The sequence below is a fragment of the Sus scrofa genome, chromosome 4 (assembly GCF_000003025.6).
Source record: "Sus scrofa isolate TJ Tabasco breed Duroc chromosome 4, Sscrofa11.1, whole genome shotgun sequence".
Taxonomy (NCBI): domain Eukaryota; kingdom Metazoa; phylum Chordata; class Mammalia; order Artiodactyla; family Suidae; genus Sus; species Sus scrofa.
Genome location: NC_010446.5, coordinates 107,864,583 through 107,887,892, shown reverse-complemented (window position 1 = coordinate 107,887,892; position 23,310 = coordinate 107,864,583). Strand labels below are relative to the sequence as shown.

The following is a 23,310-nucleotide window of genomic DNA, read 5'->3' as shown; positions in this document are numbered from 1 at the left end:
CAAATCCAACTAGTATCCATGAAGATGCAGGTTCCACCTGTGGGTCTGCTCAGTGGGTTAAGGATCCGGCATTGCTGTGGCTGTGGTGTAGGCCGGCAGCTGCAGCTCCGATTCAACCCCTAGCCTGGGAATTTCCCTATGCCGAGGGTATAGCCCTAAAAAGACAATCAATTAAAAAACAAAACAAAACCCTAAATTACAAGGGAAAGTGGCTTTTAAAAAGAACAAGAAGTTTCTGGCCAAGCAAGGTAGAAGGAAGCTATCTACTATTTACAGTTTCAAGAGCATTATCTACTTAGCCCAGTGACTGTGCTGGGAACTGGGAATAGGATGGCATTGGGAAAGGACATTAATTGTAGCCATGCTGAGGTGGTTTTGAAAAAGAGCTTTGTCACTTACTAGCTGTGTCATCTTGAGTAAGCTGCTAAACCCTCTAGCAGTTGCTATGGAGTTGTTATGATGAACATGTAAAGCCTTTTATAAATGTGTTGTTATAATTCTTGTTCTTTGAGAGCTCAGAGATGAATACAGAGATCAAGAGACAGACATATGGTGGGAGATTCCCCAGAACAATCAGTTGATAATTTTATCCCCTTATTAATAAGTATCCCATATGCAACATCTTACCAAGCACTGTAAAAATCTAACCAGAACACCAAAGCCCTAGGATTCTAAATATAAATGGAGTCCCTTGTCTTATTTTACCACACTGACACATCTACTCAGGTATTATTTTTCTAAGCATTAGATATTTCATTGCCAATAGTATTCAAATATTTATTTCTTATTTGAAATTTGAAAATACCTGAATAACAATGCTGAGAGGAGCTATTACAATGATTGACAAACGGTAGGTTCAATAAATGTCTGTTAAACTGAGAGTTATTCTGGGACTTCATTAGTCCAGGAAGTTGACCACTCAGGGTTGGACACAAACCTAGGAATTCCTGATGTAATACCTTGCATAAGTAAAGAATGACTAATTCAGTGCTGAATCAAGGTCAGCTATAAATTTAACTGTTTTAAACATGATTCACAGAGAAGATTACACCTAAGTTTCCTTCAGTAGCTAGGTTATTTTTTATGTCTTATACTATCTTCAGAAAGCATATACCAAAAAAACAAACTCATTAAAAATCCAGAAAATTTTCAGAGCCTTGAATCATGTTTAAAGAGAAAGCATACCAAATCTGAATTTTTTTAAAGTTGGAAACATTTGAAGCTTTGGACAACATTGTGCTCTCAGCACCCAAAAAACCAGCAGTCTGTTTTGCTCTGTCCCTTAGTCATAAGAGGTAAATTTCTTCCAGCAAATCAATAGATACAAGCCATGGTATTTGCAAAGACAGGGAACAAACACATATATGCCAATAGTTACTATAATTGCTTTTGTGTGACAGAAAAATTAATAAATTAATTAAACTGTATAGCACTTTATGGTTTACAAAGTACTTTAATTTATACTGGTTTAATTTTTTTCAACAATCCTAGGAAATAGATAGTATTACTCCTACTTTATAAGGTAGAAAACTGTTTAGCTTTAGTAACATAATTTTCTAAAATAATGATATTTTTATACTGTAGGAGAGATTCAATTATTTCTTTTTGGATTGCTTTCTATAAATTCATTTGTCAGTCATTGTTTGGCTAATACATCAAAACAATGGATGACTAGTACAAAAACACTCCTTTGGAAGTACAGTTCAAATTTCATCACTGACTTGTAGAGAAAAATTTATCAGGAGGCATGAAAGACAACTAAATAGCTATGTGAACTAAGGGAATAATTCAAGTCTGAACTTATGAGGTTCATAAGCAAATTCCAGAATGCTGTAAGTCATATCAAGGTTGAAGGAGAACTGAAAACAAAAAACACTAAGTACTCCTGGGGATTAGAACTCCACATTATTAAAAATCTGTTCATTCTATTATAGTCAGAGACAGAAGAAAATACTCTAAGAACATAAAATACAATGTACTGCTTTCTGTTTCTTGTTAAAAACAAAACCCCAGAATATCCCTCCTTTCCTATCTCCTAGAATCTGCAAATGAGTAGAACCCTAGAAATAATAAAGGCCTGTCAAATAGCAAACTGCCTGTTCTTAGAGCCTATGGCTCTGAGAAGACATAATAATAACCCTGATTTTATTCACATTACTATGAAAGTCAGCCTTATATCAGGCAACCTCTGAAATGATTTGGAGGGCATTATTTTAGGCTAAATGCATTAGCCTAACATAATAACACTCTTGCATACTGATGTTCCACAACTAAATATTTGTGTCTTTGCTGTAAATATCCTTGTTCCCACTAAAATAGAAAAGCAACAAAATAACTAGCACCACCATCCTAGGAAAGAAAATAAAATTTCTAACACTAATGACCATCTAATGGATTCTTCTCAATAATCACCTTCCTAAATACCTCAGATACTCCTCCTCACTTGGAAATTTTTTCCTCCTTTCAGTTTCTATGATATCTAATTCTGGTTCTGGCCCTGTCTCCTGACCACTCCTTCCCTGAATCTTCCAGCTCCTTATCAGACACCCATTTTTTAAAAATTTTGGTGTTCCCCATGTTTCATCCTTAGCTTATTTCTCATACACTAGACTGTTTTCCTTAGTGATCTCATTCATGCCTAGAAAATGATCACTCCAAATCAGTTTTGTGATGTAAAGAGATGTAGAAAGAAAAAGATATCAGGACTGGTGGCAGTTTTATTTACAAAACCAGATCCTGAACCTAGGCCATAGCTGACTGAATCAGGGATGAACAGCTGGGTAAATCTGATTCCCTCTCACAGAAGTTTTAGAAGAGGAATTGAGATATTCTTCATTCTATACTATCTGCCTGAAATGATGACATGTAAACTCAGAGCTGTATGGAGGTATCAAGCTGGGCTACATGAGTATCTAAAAAGGGAAAGCCAAACTGCAAAAAGAAAAACATAAAAATGAAACAGATATATTGAAAGAAGTAGAAATGAGACCTCATACAAAGATGCAGTAGGGGGAGGGAAACAAAAGTGAGAATAGGAGAGGCTGAAAAATGCAATCAGAGACAGAGACATACAGAAAACTGACTCCTGGAAATCCTGATAGCTTCCCAGGTTCCTGGTCCTAGTCTCTTCCGAGGTAAAATTGTAATTGTTGCCTTTGGGTTCTTTGAGATAAATTTTCTTTCAACAAATTCTCTTTATGTTTAAGTTAGTTTAAAATAGTTCTCTTATACTCAAAGAATGCCTATAACATTTACTACTTGTATTATATATATTTAATAATATAACTATTATATAGATAACTTACAAATATATCTTATCTCCATATTCTTAGAGACAAAATACAGACTATGTATGTATATGTTAAATATATTAAATAATAAAATATTTAAGCACCCATACATACATGTGTCATGTATAGGTGAGATGTCATACATGCGACATACTCAAAGCCTGAAATTATTTACTTCTCCCATTCCTATTCCTAAACCTGTTCCTCCTGCTGCATGATGGATTTACCATTCTTCAAATCATCTATGTCAGATTTGGGAATCATCCCTGACCGTGGAGAAATAGGCACTTCCGACTCCAGCTTCCTTATAATCTATTCCATGCATATAGCACTTGGTACATTATCAGTCTTTCTGTTAACCTGTAAGTAGCTTAAGAGTTCAAAGCAGGGTAAAGAGGAAAAGTCAATAATAGTTAACATTTTTGTTGAGTACTTACAATGTATCTGGCATGTTTATAAGAATAAATAACTTTGACTAATTCAAACTATATTTATTAATTATAAAATTTTATGGTCAACATTATAGAGAAACATAATGAAGAGAATCCTGGCCTTCAAGTTTACAATCTAGAAGGGGGAGATTAAGAAGTACACAAATCATTCTGTGAGTTCAAAGAAAGAAGAGACAACTTATCTCAGATGATGGAGGAAAATAAAAAACCCTGGGAGAAAAATACCAACATACTCATCTTCTATAATCTCTCCTAAATTTTTATCTATCTATTTGAACTTTTAAGCTCATTAAGCCTGATGGTTGTAAAAGTGCAGCTTTCCTTAGACTTCAGTTCTAATGGACCCAGAATTGTAAAAACTGTGGTAAAGATTTATATCATATGAGGAAACTAGTGTTTATAACTTTCAGCATGCTTACTTATTAGTTAAATCATAAAAAGGAAAGTTAAACAGAAATTTATCAGCTCAGAGAGAAAAAGAATGAGTGGATGATAAAGAAGCTGAGACAAAAAGTATAGACTATACTTTCAAGAAGTTTGGTTTCCTGAATGTAGGAACTAGATGAAAACACTAGCAGCAATCATCTACATATACATTACAATATCTACATATTTCTGGTTCTCCTGACTCTTTGACTGCTCTTATTTATTTTTTGGCTGTCCCTGCAGCATGTGAAAGTTCCTGGGCCAGGGATCGAACTTGCACCACAGCAGCAACCCAAGCCGCTGCAGTGACAACATCAGATCCTTAACTCTCAAGGGAACTCCTGACTGCTCTAGGACTGCCAGCCTAAGCCACAACTACAGTCACTGCAACACCAGGTCCAAGTCGCATCTGCAACCTACACTGCAGCTTGCAGCAACACTGGATCTTTAACCCACTTAGGCCAGGGATGGAACCCATATCCTCATGGATACTACTCAGGTTCTTAACCCCCTGAGCCACGATGGGAACTCCCAAATGCTCTTTTTAAAAATGGGAAGTATAGTCCCTCCAGCTTCACTCTTCTTTGTAAAGATTGTTTTGGCTATTGTGGGTTCTTTAACTTGCCATATAAATTTTGGGGTCAGCTTGTAATTTGTAGAAACTGTATTGAATTTACAGGTCAATTTGAATTTGAAGAGATTTGCCATATAAATAATATTGAATTTTCTAATTCATAAACATGTACTGTCTCTCCACTTATTTAAATTTTAATTTCCCTTAGCAGTATTTAGTGGATTTTAGTGTACAAGTCCTATGCTTCTTGTTAAATTTATTCCTAAACAGTTTGTTCTTTTTGAAGCTAATGTGATTGGAATTGTTTTCTAATTTTCATTTTGTTACTACTGTTATTTTCTTTGTTTCTTTTAGGGTTGCACACGTGGCATATGGACCCAGGCTAGGGGTCTAATCTAAGTTGCAGCTGCCGGCCTACACCACAGCCACAGTAACGCCAGATCCCAGCTGCATCTGCAACCTACACCATAGCTTACAGCAATGTCGGATCCTTACCCCAACTGATTGAAGCAAGGGATTGAACCTTGCAACCTCATGGTTCCTAGTCATATTTGTTTCTGCTGAGTCACAATGGGAACTCCTTAATTTTCATTTTGGATTATTTATTGCTAGTATATAAATATGCAACTGAGTTTTACATATTGCTATTATACCTGCAATCTTGATGAACTTGTTTATTAGTTCTAATAGTATTTTTATGGATTGCTTACACAGAAGAACATGTCATATGTCATCTGTGAATAAAGACAGTTTTACTTCCATTTTTTTTTTTGTATTTTGAGGGCCACACCTGTGGCATATGGAGGTTCGCAGGCTGCTGACCTATACCACAGCCACAGCAACTTGAGATCTGAGCCATGTCTGTGACCTACCCCACAGCTCACAGCAACACCGGATCCTTAACCCACTTAGCGAAGCCAGGGATTGAACCTGCAAACTCACGGTTCCCAGTCGGATTTGTTTCCGCCGTGCCACGACGGAAACTCCTTCTTTTTGAATATGGATGCCTTTTATTTCTTTTTCTTTCTTGATGGTGCTAACTAGAACCTCAGTACAATGCTAAATAGAGGAAGTTCCTGTCGTGGCTCAGTGGTTAATGAACCCGACTAGGATCCATGAGGATGTGGGTTTGATCTCTGGTCTCGCTAGATGGGTCTAGGATCTGGAGTTGCCATGAGCTGTGGTGTAGGTCTCAGACATGGCTCTGATCTGGTGTTGCTCTGGCTGTGGTATAGGCCAGGAGCTACAGCTTGGATTCGACCCCTAGCCTGGGAACCTCCATATGCTGCGGATCTTGACAAAAAACAAACTAACCAACCAAAAAAAAAAAAAAAAAAAAAACCAACCAAAAAAAGGGAACACATACATCCTTGCCTTGTTCCTGATTTTAGGGGTAAACATGCAGTCTTTCACCATTAAGTATGACATTAGCCGTGGGTTTTTTGTAAATACTCTATCAGGTGGAGGAAGTTCACTTTTATTCCTAGTTGGTTCAGAATTTTCTTCATGAATGGGTGTTGGATTTTTGTCCAATGGCTTTCTGCATCTATTGTCCTTTATTCTATAATATTTTCAGATGTTAAACTAACTTTGCATTTGTGAGGTAAATCCCACTTGGTCATGGGGTAAAATCCTTTTTATATGTTGCTGGATTCAGTATGCTAACATTTTGTTTGTATCTATATTAATGAGGAATATTGTTCTATAGCTTTATTGTAATGTTTTTGTCAGATTTTGGTGGGTAATGCTGGAATCACAGAATGAATTGAGTAGTATTATTTTCTCCTTTATTTACTAGGAAGAGTTTGTGAAGGATTGTATTATTTCTCCTTTAAATGTTTGTAAGATGGGAGTTCCCATCATGGCGCAGCAGAAACGAGGCCCACTAGGAACCGTGAGGTTGTGGGTTCAATCCCTGGCCTCACTAAGTGGGTTAAGGATCCAGTGTTGCCATGAGCTGTGGTGTAGGTCGTGGCCATGGCTTGCATCTGGCATTGCTACGGCTCTGGCGTAGGCCAGTGGCAACAGCTCTGATTGAACCCCTAGCCTGGGAATCTCCATATGCTGTGGGTGCAGCCCTAAAAATACAAAAAAAAAATAAAAATAATAAAAATAAATGTTTGTAAGATGACTGCTCTTTTTAATACTTTTTTTTTTTTTTTTTTTTTTTTCTTTTTATGGGTGTACCTGGGCACATGGAAATTCCTGGGCTGGGGACAAATTGGAGCCACAGATGCAGGCCTACGCCACAGCCATGGCAACACCAGATCCAAGCTGTATCTCTGACCCACACCACAGCTGTGGCAATGCCAGGTCCTCAGTCCATTGAGTGAGGCCAGGGATTGATTCTGCATCTTCATGGACACCATGTCAGGTTCCTAACCCCTGAGCCACAACGGCAATTCCCTCCTTAAATATCTTTAATCTTTGTGTCTTTCATTGCACCAGCACAAGGTTTTACCCCAAAAATACTTGGAACTGAACTAAATTGTACAACCACATTCAAGAAGTGGCTAAAAATAGTATTTAAACAATATCCTGAATTTCAAAAAGGTACTTTTAAAATGGAAGAAACATGAAAAACAATCTTACAGCTAATTTTAAGTTTGGGAAAACTTGAATATTTACTTACTAGGTAATAGCTCTCTGTCAGCAGTCTCTGTGCAGCTGGGGTAAGGGTAAAATAGATGGCCTTTCTCTAGTGGGTATGGAATCATTCTAAAAGCTGGGGAAAAAAAAACATATGTTGGTATTCAATTCAATCTCATTTTCATCCTCTACTATAATCAAAGCTATTTTGGAGCTGTATTTTCATTAAATTTTCTCATAGCATTTTATTTTATTTTTTTTAGAGACATTTTATTTTTTAATTTTTATTTATTTTTGCTTTTTTTTAGGGCCAAACCTGTGGGATATGGAAGTTCCCAGGCTAGGGGTTGAATTGGAGCTGTAGCTGCCAGCCTACACCAGAGCCACAGCAACGCAGGATCCGAGCCGCATCTGCAGCCTACACCACAGCTCACGGCAATGCCGGCTCCTTAACCCACTGAGCAAGGCCAGAGATCGAACCTGCATCGTCATGGATATCAGTTGGGTTCGTTAACCGCTGAGCTGCTACAGGAACTCCTAGAGAGACATTTTAGATGAAAGAAACAAAGTATGCAAAAAGAATGGATGAGAAGAACAAGATTTATTTAGAGAATAGTGAATGGTCTGGCTGGAATAAAACTAAAGGGAGCAGTAGATGGATGATGAGACTGGATATGTCCTTCTTGCCTCAGTCTCCTCATTTACAAACACAATAGATTTAACTTCCCAGGTGTAAATTCCACTTCTTAGGAGAATCACATATAACTATTGCAGTCATAACTGTTAGCAATCTAAAAGTTCTCAATGGCTTCTAACTTCGTATGTGAGCTGTTGCCAAAGTTTTCTATGAGCAGAGCTTAATTTAGATCAGGAGACACCAAGATCTCTAAATTAAGTATCTAAAGGGGTCACCTTTGGCCTGACCTGGCCCACTGTTTTTGTAAATAAAAATTTATTAGAATATAGCCATGCCTGTTCATTTATATATTATATAAGGCTGCTTTCATGCCTTAAGAGTTGGGGAGTTGTGACAGAGACCACGGCCCACAAAGATTAAACATTTACCATCTAGCTCTTTACAGAAAAAAATTTACCAATCCCTCATCTAGATTATCACCAACTCTTGTAGACTTCTTAAATAAGAAATCCTTATTGATCTATTTAAATAGCTGAGTACTCATCAAAAAAAAATTTTTTTTTTTTTTTGCCATTTCTTGGGCCGCTCCCTTGGCATATGGCGGTTCCCAGGCTAGGGGTCTAATCGGAGCTGAAGCCACCGGCCTATGCCAGAGCCACAGCAACACGGGATCTTAGCCGCGTCTGCGACTTACACCACAGCTCATGGCAATGCCGGATCGTCAACCCACTGAGCAAGGGCAGAGATCGAACCTGCAACCTCATGGTTCCTAGTCGGATTCGTTAACCACTGCACCACGACGGGAACTCCTCATCAAAATTTCAGTAAGGTTTTTGTTTTTCTTTTAGTGCTTGGCTCTATACACTTTTGTCAAAATATGAATTTTGTTTTGCTCCCATAAAATGTAGTGATTTGTCTATAAAGTCACAAAGCAAATCAGTGATAACACTAGGGAATCATTCATCAAGATGATTATGAAATACAGAATAAATCATATATGTATTGAAAACTTCCTATATGCTAAGCAGAATGCTAAGCACTGAAGACACATACAAGGTGAATGAGATAGAGGACCTGGTTTTGAGGAACTTACAGTCTACTGGAAAAAAAAGCAAAAGGGGAAAGTCTAATTATCCCAAAACATTTCAGTTCTTCAGTTTCAACAGTCCTACTTCCATTAATCCATAGATTGTCAGTGTCAAGCACAGTGCCTGACTCTCAACAAAATGTTAATGTAGAGGTTCCCAAATTTTCTTGGTTCAAGGACACATGGTGCCTTTCATCTTTAGGTAATATGCTATGATGCCCCCAGACTGAAAGAAATGTCTAATGATTCCACTTATTAAGCAGTGGGTCTGACCAACTTTAAAAGTTTTTATTCTAACAACCTAGTGATTTGAAAAAAAATACACATAACTAAAGAATAATTATTTCATTTAAAAATAGCCATTATTTCTTCCTAGTGGGATACATGAGCCTATTGGGCACTGCATAATTTCTCAAACCTTGGAATCACATTGGACACCACCATCCTCATTTCCTGTTCCATACCGATTTTTGTGATATTTCTTTCAATTCCAGCAACTAAAAAAAAGTTAGCTTTGCAAAGCTATGACAACATTTAAAGAAACAGAATGAAGAAAGAGTCAACTAATGCTGAAATCATGAACTATCTAGAGATAGCAGTTTGAATGGTGTCTGACAGATGGATATTGCTGTGTTTCCACTAAAAATTTAAAATATCCCATGGCACTCTTGTGAACTTGGTGTAATACTCCAAGGTACTTCAGTGCAAAGTTTGGGAAGTGAGAGGGTTAAGCAACTTGAGGGAATGAGCTTTGAATTTATTTTTGAATTTTCATTGAGAGGTGATTTTAAGAAATAAAAAATAAGAGATATGGCAGTTACTTGAAAATAGTCCAGGTCTCCAAGAAATATTCAAATGGACAATTAACACATAAAAAGATTACAAATTATTGGGAAAATGCAAATCAAAATCAAAATGAGATAACTACTTCACACCCATTATGATGCTATTATCAAAAAAAAAAAAACAGAAAATAACAAGTATTGACAAGGATATAGAAAAAGCAAAACCCTCATGCTTTGCTGGTGGAATGTAAAATGGCTCAGCTGCTATAGAAAATAGTATGGTGCTTCCTCAAAAAAATTAAACACAGAATTACATGATGTAGCAATTCTACCACTATTAGGTTTACACCCAAAATGACTGAAAGCAGGAACGTGAACAGGTATTTATGCACCCATGTTCACAGCAGCATTATTCACAATAACCAAAAGGTGGAAACAACTCAAATGTCCATTGATGGATGAAAGGATAAACAAAATGCTGTATACATTTTCAATGGAATATTACTAAGCCTTAAAACAGGAACAAAACTCTGACACATGCTACAACATTATGAGAGTGAAAGAAGCCACATACAAAAAGAAAAATACTGCATGAGATATCTAGAGTAGCCAAACTCATAGAGACAGAAAACAGAATGGTGGCCATGGGACTGGGGAGAAGACAAGAATGGGAGTTATTTTTTAACAGGTCCAGAATTTCAGTTGGGGGTGATGAAAAGTTCTGGGGATGGACAATGAGGATGGTTGCACAACAATGTAAATGTACATAATGTCACGGAATGTACATTTAAAAATGTTTAAAATGGTAATTTTTATGTTATATATATTTTACCACAATTTAAAAAAAACCTTTTTTTAGAGTCAAGTTAATATCGGTAATGAGGAAAATCGTTTCATATTGTACACATCTCAAAACAAACCCCTCCCAAAAAGGTGCAGTTTAAAAAATATTAAAACAGCTAGCCACATTTGAAACAATTATAAATCAAGGAATATAAGTTTTCATTTTCTTTCCTTATAAATATGTCATTTAAATGAACATACAGCAGAATATCCAAATAGTTTCTGATTCTGCTTCTCCCAATTGTAGCATTAATATAAGCATATTACACATTTCTTCTACCAAGAAACACCACTGAGTTCACTTTTAAACCAATCTGAACAACAAATCCTTAAGGAAACTCAACAATCTCATTAAAAAGACTGCCTCTGTGAATGCAATGAACAGTCATAAAGATTAGTGCTGCATCTGGAAAAGAATACTTACTGCCTTCCCACGTACACTGTAACAGATTAAGGGCACCTTCTATCCGCTTCCAGTGCTGAAGATGAAAGAAAGCATAGGCAATTGCTTCACTATCACCCCGTTTCAGAATGTGTTCTGGAGGTAAAATGAGACTTTTCATCTCTAGTAAATACTAGAAAAGAAACACACACACGTACACACCAAAGGAAAATAGAAAAATTTATATTAAATACCCATAAAAATGTAGATTCATATTTTATAAAGTTAATTTGACTTAACAAATATTAAGATAGTTGAAATGACATGAAGGTTGTACTGACAATGTGTATAAAACGCTTATATATATATATATATATACATATATATATATATATGCAAATTCCAAAGATCAGAAAATTCCTATAGGTAAAAATAAAGTAATAAGTGGCTTATGTGTGACTTTACTAAATGCAAAAAGGAAACCCAAGCTGAAGAAATAATGTGTGAGCAAAGTATTTATTTTTCCAAAAAAGAATAATTGTAAAAAATTACAAAACATAATTTTGGAATAACACTTTGTGCTAACATTGATTTTTTTCTTTATTCCCCTTTTAAAGTGAATGAATTTAATTAAGAAGTTCCATCAAATTAATATTCACTGAGTGCAAAGCACTATGCTTGTTAGGGAATGCCAAAACACTCTGTTCTCTGGAGCTTTTCATTACATTAATGAGAAAGATTTCTTAAGTTAATAATTATAATCAGACTATTTTGAGTGCCTCATTAGTGGTATAAATGTATACAGGAATATGGATAGGAGGTATCCATGTTGTAGCATGTATCAGTACTTCATTCCTTCTTGTGCTTCAATAACATTCCATTGTATGCATAGACCACATTTGTTTTTTGTTTTTTTTTTTTTTGTCTTTTGTCTTTTGCCTTTTTTGCTGTTGTTGTTGTTGCTATTTCTTGGGCCGCTCCCGCGGCATATGGAGGTTCCCAGGCTAGGGGTTCAATCGGAGCTGTAGCCACCGGCCTACGCCAGAGCCACAGCAACGCGGGATCCGAGCCGCGTCTGTAACCTACACCACAGCTCACGGCAACGCCGGATCGTTAACCCACTGAGCAAGGGCAGGGACCGAACCCGCAACCTCATGGTTCCTAGTCGGATTCGTTAACCACTGCGCCGCGACGGGAACTCCCACATTTGTTTATTCATTTTTCATTTGATGGACATTGGGTGCTTTCATCTTTTGGCTATTGTGAATAATGCTGCAGTAAACATTTGTGTATGAATTTTTATGTGAACAAAGGTTTTTCATCTCTCTTGGGTACATATCTAAGAGTAGAATTGCTAGGTCATGTCATAATTCTATGCTTAACAGGTATTAATTATGGGAGTTCTTGTTGTGGCTCAGTGGTAACAAACCCAACTAGTATCCATGAGGATGTGGGTTTGATCCATGGCCTTGCTCAGTAGGTTAAGGATCCGGTGTTGCTGTGAGCTGTGATGTAGGTTGCAGACACAGCTTGGATCCCATGTTGCTATGGCTGTGGCATAGGCTGGCAGCTGCAGCTCTGATTTGACTCCTAGCCTGGGAACTCACATATGCCATGAATGCGGCCTTAAAAAGACAAAAAAAAAAAAAAAAAAAGTATTACATTATGATTTAAACTACTTGCTGAAGTTTGGAATTTGAGCTGATAGGTAGAATATGGATGAGAAGATTGGAGGGTATGGTGGGGAAAAGAATAGGAGAATACATTCAATGTTCAGGGCCAACTTGCACAAAGTTACTGATCCAGGAGAGCACAGTGCAAGAATGCATTTAAGGGATTAGTGAGCGTGCCTGTTAAAGAAGTTATAACCTATCAATTCTTATTCATATACGAAATTACATTCTATGTTAAACAACTTCTTCTTTTTTTTTTTTTTAATGGCTGCGCACCCATGGCATAAGGAAGGTCTCAGGCCAGAGACTGAATCCAAGCCACAGCTGTAACCTACACCACAATGCCAGATTCTTTAACCCACTGCACCAGCTGAGGATCAAACCTAGGCATCCACAGCAACCTGAGCCACCGCAGTCATATTTTTAACCCACTGCACCACAGCATAAACTCCAAAAACAAAATCTTTAAAAAACTATTTAGTTCTCTAACTACCTCTTGCAAAGAAGGAAGCCAGAGTACACTTCCCTTACTAGAAAAGGTCTGAAACAACCTCTCTGGTTCTCAATAATTTGATAGCAAATTGTATGTCATAAAGTCCAAACCACATTAATGTCTATCATAAAATATAAAAAGAAACATTTCAAAGGTGTTTTAAAAGATACATTCTCACATTTCAAATTCCAAGTTCCTCAGGTTGTTACACAAACTAATGAGATAAATTAAACAGCTGAATTTGTGAAACACTTTGTAAAACTAGTACAAACAGGAAGAATTCTAAAAACAAAAAACTGCAGTGGTTTCAAATTTTAAGCATCGGGTTATTAATTATATGTATGCACTTATGGTATTAATATAGCTGAAGTAATTTTTCTTTTTTGTTTACAGAATGTGCCTTTCCAACACTTACTGAATGTAATGCCCATCTTTAATCACTCTTATTCCTATACCCCAATAAAGCTGAAATTAAAAAGCAAAAAGATAAAAGAATAATTACTCTTAGTCTTGATGTCACTGGCTCTCTCCTCAAAGTGTAAGAATGTCATCAATTTATTTTAGCAGATGTCACAAGCTATGAGATTATTTACTAATCCAGTTTGGGGACTTAACATTTCCCATTCAGTTTCTTAAAGGAATGCAGCAGAGGTTGTGTCCTGGTCAAGCAAAGCCCATTTGCTGCCTGGCTGGGTTCTCTACCCTTAGTGCCTTGGGCCTATATTCAGGAGGGTAATATTCCTTCTAATCCTTTTTAATCCTTGCTCATTTTTTTAAAACACAGTAAAAGATCACTCGCACCAGGCGGCTGTGGGAAAATGGACTCAAATAGCTGACCTCTGACATGACTCCTTATGCTCTTTGCAAGTGCACTAAGAGCTTCTTCAGTAGGAAGCAAAGAAAATGAGGCAATCACAGTGGAATCTCCATCATAAAAAGAATATCTTATATTCTGAGAGGTTTAATACTTAAACCATGTCCTTCTTATTAGAATTCTGCTTTATTTTACAGACAAAAGTATCTTAAATTATTTTCAATGAGTTTTAGCACCCTGAAGCTTTAAACTAAATCCTATCTTGGTAGACACTTAGAAAATGGTTAGCAAAAATATTAATTTAACAATTATTCAGTAAAACTTATAAAAAAGCATCAACTTAACATATATCTAGAATATACTTTTTTGAATAGCAACTATATGTCTATATTTTCACTGTAATAATCTAAGTGACAATTAGTATAGTAAACAGATACACCACACTCATTAGGAAATGTCCTTTACAGCTGACTTTAAATCAAAGCTACTCTTATTTTTCAGTTTCTAATAGGTCATTGAAATAAAATCTCTCACCCTTGAAATTTAAAGAAAAATTTTCAGTTTAAGGAAAATGTACTTAAAATAGGTAACTATAGGATTATTTTATTTCCTCCACAAAATGCTACTCAGAAATTTCTACTACTCAGAATAAGGTGCAAGTTAGTGCACAACAGAAACCATATTCTTCATATTCTCCTGTCTTCAAACTCATACATATATTTCAGATTTACTTAAAGATATTTTCTAACTCTCTGGACAAACTGAAAACAAAAAAAGCAAAAAGAAAAAAATTCTGCTACCAAGGCTTTACTTTCTAATGAAGAATGTGAAAGGTTAAAAAAACTAAGATGTGGGAGTTCCCGTCATGGCGCAGTGGTTAACGAATCCGACTAAGAACCATGAGGTTGCAGGTTCGATCCCTGCCCTTGCTCAGTGGATTGTGAGCTGTGGTGTAGGTCACAGATTCGGCTCGGATCCTGTGTTGCTGTGGCTGTGGTGTAGGCTGGTGGCAGTAGTTCCGATTTGACCCCTAGCCTGAGAACGTCCATATGCCACGGGAGCAGCCCAAGAAATGGCAAAAAGACAAAAAAAAAAAAAAAAAAAAACCTAAGATGTGATTTGGTTTGGGTTTTTGGTTTTGTTTTTGTTTTTGTTTTTTTACAGAATACATGCTCACAATACAAAAATGCAAATATTGCAGAGTAACATAGAAAATAGTCTATGTTTCCCGTCATGGCTCAGGGGAAAACAGTCTTCAAGTTCCCATCATGGCTCAGCGGAAACTAATCTGACTAGTATCCATGAAGATTCAGGTTCAATCCCTGGCCTCGCTCAGTGGGTTAAGGATCCAGCATTGCCATGAGCTGTGGTGTAGGTCGCAGATGTGGCTCGGATCTGGTGCTGCTGTGGCTCCAATTACAAGATTGGAAAATAAAAGAATAAAAAAATAGGAAGTTCCTGTGTGGCACACTGAGTTAAGGACCTGGTGTTTACCTGTGGCACAGGTGCAGTGTGGGTTCAGTGCCTGGCCTGGGAACTTCTACATGCCATGGGTGCAGTCAAAAAATAAAAAAATAAAGATAATTTTATTTGTGATTGTCTAGATTTCTTTTTAAAGGAAAACATACTGACTCCACTTTTCTTAACTATAGTATCAAGGAGTTCCCATTGTGGCACAAAGGAAATGAAACAGACTAGAAACCATGAGGTTGCAGGTTTGATCCCTGGCCTCGCTCAGTGGGTTAGGGATCCAGTGTTGCCATGAGCTGCAGTGTAGGTCACAGATGTGGCTCAGATCTGCTGTTGCTATGGTCGTAGTGTAGCTCAGTAGCTGTAGCTTCGATTGACCCCTAGGCTGGGAACCTCCACATGCTGTGGGTGCAGGCCTGAAAAGCAAAAATAAATAAACAAACAAATAAATAAATAAAATGCATAGAAAAATGTATAGCAATATATACAGCAAACAGAAACAGTGGTTACATGAGAAAAACAGAACTGGGAGAGAAAAATAGGGGATTTTTTACTTTACAAATTTCTAAAGGGTCTGAATTCTTTTTAAGAAGCACTCACTAGGGAGTTCCCATCGTGGCACAGTGGTTAACGAATCCGACTAGGAACCATGAGGTTGCGGGTTCGATCCCTGGCCTTGCTCAGCAGGTTAAGGATCTGGCATTGCCGTGAGCTGTGGTGTAGGTCGCAGATGTGGCTCGGATCCTGCATTGTTGTGCCTGCGGCATAGGCTGGCGGCTACAGCTCTGATTGGACCCCTAGCCTGGGAACCTCCATGTGCCATGGGAAGTGGCCCTAGGAAAGGCAAAAAAAAAAAAAAGCACTTACTACTTTTATAACAATAATTTTTAAAAATAATAGGTAGTGAAAGTGTACAATGAGCAGTGACAGTGAGGATGGAATAGACGGCTAGATCTGGAAGACATTTCAAAATTATGAATTGATCATTTGGAAAGGGTAAAGGTTAATTAAAGAAGATGATAATAAATACATAAATCAAAATATAAAAATAAGGAAAGGAAAGGCAAGTCAGAGAGGAGACTAAAAGATAAATTTTTAAAAATTCAGTCTGAGGAGTTTCCGTTGTGGCGCAGCAGAAATGAATCTAACTAGTAACCATGAGATTTCGGGATTGATCCCTAGCCTCACACATTGGGTTAAGGATCCAGCATTGCCGTGAACCGTGGTATAGGTGGCAAATGCGGCTCAGATGTGGCGTTGCTGTGGCTGTGGTGTAGGCCAGCAGCTGGCACCTCCAATTCGACCCCTAGCCTGGGAACCTCCATATGCCGTGGATGTGGCCCTAAAAAGCAAAAAGTAAATAAATAAATAAATAATAATAAATAAAATAAATAAATAATAAGAAATAAAAATAAATGTCGTGGCGCAGTGGTTAACGAATCTGACTAGGAACCATGAGGTTGCGGGTTCGGTCCCTGCCCTTGCTCAGTGGGTTAACGATCCGGCGTTGCCCTGAGCTGTGGTGTAGGTTGCAGACGCGGCTCGGATCCTGCATTGCTGTGGCTCTGGCGTAGGCCGGTGGCTACAGCTCTGATTTGACCCCTAGCCTGGGAACCTCCATATGCCGCGGGAGCGGCCCAAAGAAATAGCAAAAAGACAAAATAAAAAAATAAATAAAATAAAATAAACTTTATAAAAAAAAATTAAAATAAAAAAAAATAAAAATAAAAAAATAAAAAATTCAATCTGAGACACATTAAAGTGTCTGAGATACCTACTGGATACCCAGGTAAAAACTTCCATAACTAGATAGAAATGCAATTCTATAGACAAGGAAGGAAGCCAGAGTTAAAAGATACAGATTTGGAAATTATCAGCAAATAAAATATAGTCAAAGATTGGTGTTTCCATTGTGATTTGGCAGGTTAAGGACCCAACATTGTCTCTGTGAGGATGTGAGTTTGATCTCTGGCTCGCTCAGTGGGTTAGGGATCCAGCATTGCTGCAAGCCATGGCGTAGGTCAAAGATGCAGCTTGGATCCGTTATTGCTTGTGGCTGTGGCGTAGCTCTGATTCAACCGTTGGCCTGCGAACTTCCATATGCCGCAGGTACAGCTGCAAGAGTAAATAAATTAATTAATTAAATTAAATATAGCAAAGAAATAAACTAAGGTTAGTACCTAGTATGTGCTACAGGACCTTCCATATTTCCTCCAAATCGCCTTCTTGTTATATCCAGAATAAATCAAAAATTGCTTGAGCCAAGTTTAACTAGTATTCAACTGTGGACAATATACTCAAATAATTACTCAAGTCTCTTGCTTTTCACTAAAAATATTAAAAATTAAAGTTACTTTGGAAAGCTATAGTTAAAAAGACATAATGATGTATGGTCTGATGATTTCTTTTATAACTCTAAACCCATACCTATGCTTACACTCAAATTCACTCTAATTTTGAATTGCTTTGATCTTTATAATTTATCTTTAGATCACTTTGTTTCTATTACTTTGCAAATCTTACAACAGCTTTTGTCCAAAAGCAATATAATTCTGACCTGAAGTAATGATAATGCTTTATAATCTTCCTCTTAAAAGCAGAGGTTTAAGAAAAATCTCTCTCAAGGCATCTGAAATTAAGGTACTTTGCTCTTGATCAGTCATGCACATCAAGAACCAATTTATCTCTGCAATTAGTTTTCTCGGTGCACATTCTATGAGATTGGACAGGCAGGCCAATTGCAAAGCATCCACATGGAGGTATATTAGAGGGGAGACTAAAGACAATTTCCAAAGATAAAGTAAATAGAACTGCTGTATGAATAAACTGAAAAAAAACACACACATAATACTACCTAATAGCCTCAGGAACAAAGGGAAAGTGATCTTGTATCAAAAAGAGAGGGAAAGGAGGCGAAAGATGGCACAAGCCTCGGAACAACTACCTTCCACAGCATCCTATAGAGCAGCACCTCAAGAGATAAGCATTTCACATCTCAACCCTTCCACTTGGGCCACAGTACCAGGTAACGGAGGGGCAAAGGCCTCACTGTGCTCTAAGCATGGGCCACGGATTTTAACACCACTTCCCTTTCTTCCCTGTCCCCCGCTATGCCACTCAGAATCGCAAGTGAGTGCCCGTTTCTCTCACCTTTTATATATGCTGCTATAATATAGGGAGTTTGGCCAAAGAAACGTAAGCCTGCTGTCTTCTATGATGGATGGGACTCATAACATCCTATATGCTTCCATTTCTAATCAAGCAGAATGTATCAATTTATTTTAAAAATTACCCTTGCACTTAAAAAGGCCTCCTGGCATGGTCTACTTTCTTAACAGCACAATACCCAAAAAGTTTTATCGTAAAGTAAGAAATCATTTTTAAAAGGCACAGATAACATATTCCTCAACATGTACTCAAGTTGTAGAGATTTACTAAACAAGTTTTTGTTATTGTTTTGTTTTTACTTTTTCATTAAAAAAATTTTTTTTGCCTTCTGTCTTTTTAGGGCCATAGCTACGGCATATGGACGTTCCCAGGTGAGGGGTCTAATGGGAGCTGTTGCCACCAGCCTACACCAGAGCCACAGCAACGCCAGATCTGAGCCACATCTGTGATCTATACCACAGTTCACGGCAACGCCGCACCCCCAACCCACTGAGCAAGGACCGGGATCAAACCCACAACCTTTCTTCTGCTGAGCCACAATGGGAACTCCTGTTTTATTTTTAAATGTTTTACTTCACGCTTTCCTCAAGGACTTCTCTAAGACACAACTGAATTGTCCTCAGGGTATTAATTAATTCAAATTAGTTAATTCCTAATTGTCTCAATATCTTCACCTTCACCTCATCTCAGCAAAGGAATCCCCAAATCTTATACATACTACAGTACTAAAATAATATTCTCAAGGAAAGAGTACATAACGAAACAGCTTAAAGAGAAGAGAAAATTGGAGTTCCCATCATGGCTCAGTGATTAACGAATCTGACTAGGAACCTTGAGGCTGTGGGTTCGATCCCCGGCCTTGCTCAGTGGGTTAAGGATCCGGCGTTGCCATGAGCTGTAGTGTAGGTCGCAGACGTGGCTCAGATCTGGCATTGCTGTGGCTCTGGTGTAGGCCAGCAGCTGCAGCTCAGATTAGACCCCTAGCTTGGGAACCTCCATATGCAGCAGGAATGGCCCCAGAAAAGGCAAAAAAAAAAAAAAAGAAGAGAAAATCATAACAGAGTATAATAAAGAATGATAGCCATAATAATCAGTGCTGCTGACACTAAGACACTGTTAAACACTTCACATAAATCACCTCATTTAATCAGAAGCCATGATACTTTTGACACTGCTTTCCATGTTGAGTCAGATTCTTTTTTCTTTATTGTGGTGTAATTTAAAAACAATAAAATGTACAGGTCTTAAGTATATAGTTCAATGAAAAATGTAGACAAGCAATAAGAGGGTTCTCCTTTCCCGTTAACACCCCTACCTTGACTACCTGAGGCAACTATACTCTTTTTTTTTTCCTTGTCTTTTTAGGGCCACACCTGCAGCATATGGAGGTTCCCAGGCTAGGGGTCAAATCAGAGCTGTAACTGATGGCCTATACCACAGCCACAGCAATGCGGGATCCAAGCCGAATCTGCAACCTACACCACAGCTCATGGCAACACCAGATTCTTAACCCACTATGCAAGGCCAGGGATTGAACCTGTGTCCTCAAGGATGCTAGTCAGATTCATTTCTGCTGAGTCACAAAGGGAACTCTGGAAACTACTATTCTAATTCCTACCACAACAGATTGCTTTTGCCTTTCCTTGAACATCACTTAAATTGAATCACTCAGTATACATTCTTTTTACAACACGATATTTTTAAGATTCATCCATGTTTTGCTATATCAGTAGTTCTTTTCTTTTTGTTGCCATATAAATTTTATTTTCTTGGATGTATACCTTGGAGTAGAACTTCTGGGTCATAGAGTGAGGTATATGTTTAACTTTATAAGAAATTGTCAGTTTTCCAAAATGGTTGAATCATTTTACATATTCTTAGCAGCAACGTATTAAAGTTCTAAGTGTCCCATATTCTTAGCATTTTATCCATCTTTTTAATTTTTAGCCATTCTGATAGAAGTAATACCTTGTTGTAATTTCTTTTTTTATGGTTGCACCCACAGTACACGGAGGTTCCCAGGCTAGGAGTCAAATTGGAGCTGTAGCTGCCGGCCTACACCACAGCCACAGAAACGAGGGATTTGAGCTGAGTCTGCAACCTACACCACAGTTCACGAAATGCTGGATCCTTAACCCACTGAGCGAGGCCAGGGATTGAATCTGAAACCTCATGATTACTAGTTGGATTTGTTTCCGTTGCACCACAATGGGAACTCCCCTTGTAATTTCATATTGCATTTCCCTGATACCCAACAATTGTGAGCACCTCTCCATTTGTTTATTGGACACTCCAACTATCTTCTTTCCTGAAATATCTGTTCAAAGCTTTTGGCTATTTTTCATATTGTTATCATTTTATATTTATATATTATGGATATGAGTCCTTTGCCAAACAAATTTCAAATATTTTTTTCCTGTTTGTGGTTTGCCTTTTCATTTTCTTAACACTGCCATCAGTGAGAAAAACTTAAATTTCTGAAAAGTCCAATTTAGAATTTTTTCTCCTACAATTAACTGCCTATTGTGTCCTAGGAAATCTCTGTCTACTCCAAATTTTCAAAAATAGTCTTAGATGTTTTCTTCTAGATGTTGTATAGTTTAAGCTCTTATATTTGTGCAATAGATCCATCTCAAATTAATGTTTATGTATGGTAGGAAGAAAATCCATGATTTTTTTCCCCATTCAGACATCCAGATGTTCCAGCACCATTTGCGGAAGAGTTTCCTTTCCCCACTGAATTGAACTGGTTCTCCTGTCAAAAATGAAATGACAAAATACATGTGGACCTATTTCTGTACTTTCTATCCTGTAATCTTGATTTTAAGGAAATTATTTCAAATATAAATCTAAAAAAATAAAATTTAGAAGAATTTGGTGGTAGTATGCATATTTGAAAAAACTCCAGTGAAATACTGCAGCAAGCTATTACCAGATTCTAAATTAGACAATACTGTAAAGTGTCATACTAAGAACAATCACATCTATACTAAATCACCAACATTTGTGAATTCCATATTTACAATTTCAACCATCTGTGCTATCTCTGAACATCTATGATTTAAAAAGCCATATTTGGAGTTCCTGTCGTGGCGCAGTGGTTAACAAATCCGACTAGGAACCATGAGGTTGCGGGTTCGATCCCTGCCCTTGCTCAGTGGGTTAAGGATTTGGCATTGCCGTGAGCTGTGGTGTAGGTCGCAGATGCAGCTTGGATCCTGCGTTGCTGTGTCTCTGGCGTAGGCTGGCGGCTACAGCTCCAATTCCACCCCTAGCCTGGGAACCTCCACATGCCGCAGGAGCGGCCCAAGAAATGGCAAAAAGACAAACAAACAAACAAACAAAAAAAACCCAAAAATAAGTAAATAAAAAAATAAAAAGCTGTATTTTTATTATTGAGTAAACCCACAGATTTGAATCATGTGCTCTGAAGCTTGTGCACACATGTAACTAACTTACCTAGCTGACTCTTTAGCATTCATATCTCAGCAAGGTTCATGAGCCATTCTCATGTTTTACATTTCATGGGTAAAATTCCATGTTATACTGGTATTCCTTAACTATGGTGACTCATAATGGTTTTGGACCATACTAATCAAGAATGTGAACAATGTTAAAGAATCTTTTTTATACTAAAAAAGATGAATTTAAAAATGCACAATGTGAGTTCCTATTATGGCTCAGCAGTAACAAATCCGATTAGTACCTATGAGGATGCGAGTTCAACCCCTGGCCTCACTCGGTGGGTTATGGATCTAGCGTTGCCAAGAGCTGTGGTGTAGGTCACATAAGCAGCTCGGATCTGGTGTTGCTGTGGCTGTGGTGTAGGCAGGCAGCTGTAGCTCTGATTTGACCTCTTGCCTGGGAACTTCCACATGCCATGGGTACAGCCCAAAAAAGCAAAAATAAATAAATATGCACAATGTACTTGAACAGACATTTACCCAAAGAAGATATACAAGTGACCAATAAACCCATTAAAAGATGTTCAACATCATTAGTCATTAAGGAAATGTAAATCAGAACCACAATGAGATGTTATTTCACACCTACTAGAACAACTATAGTCAGACGATAACTGTTGGCAAGATGAACAGAAATTGGAGGTTCCACTGTGGTGCAACAATATTAGTGGTATTTCTGGAGTGCTGGGATGTGGGTTTGATCCTTGGCCAAGCACAGAGGTTTAAAGGACCCCATGTTGCTGCACCTGTGGCACAGGTCACAACTGTGGCTCAGATCTGATCCATGGCCCAGGGACTCCATATGCTGCAGGGCGTCCAAAAAAAAAAAAAAAGATGTACAGAAATTGGAACCCTTAAAAACTGTTGGTGGGAATGTAAAATAGCACAGCCACCTTTGAAAAAGTTTGGCAGACTCTCAAAAAGTTAAACATAGAATTACCATATGATCCATCAGTTTCACACCTAGGTATATACCCAAGAGAAGTGAAACCATGTATCTACATAAAAACTTGCACATGAATATTTATAACAGCATTATTTATAACAGTGAAAAAGTAGAATCAAACCAAAGGCCCATCAACTGATAAACGGATAAACAAAATGTGGTATATCCATACAATGGATTATTACTCAGCCATAAAAAGAAAGGATGTATTGATACA

The 23,310-nt window shown here is 37.6% G+C and overlaps 1 protein-coding gene across 14 annotated transcripts in view; it reads right to left on the bottom strand.

The window, feature by feature from the left end:
- Nucleotides 1-23,310, bottom strand: part of ST7L (suppression of tumorigenicity 7 like) — a 183,412-nt gene that overhangs the window by 117,129 nt on the left and 42,973 nt on the right. For 13 of the 14 annotated variants that reach the window (XM_021090755.1, XM_021090753.1, XM_021090751.1 and 10 more), the window contains 2 exons: nucleotides 11,108-11,258; nucleotides 7,375-7,467 (listed from right to left, as the gene is read on the bottom strand). In XM_021090755.1, coding sequence (XP_020946414.1) covers nucleotides 7,375-7,467; nucleotides 11,108-11,258 — 244 coding nt within the window. The remainder of the gene's footprint in view (nucleotides 1-7,374; nucleotides 7,468-11,107; nucleotides 11,259-23,310) is intronic. The other variant, XM_021090746.1, reaches the window with a different exon arrangement.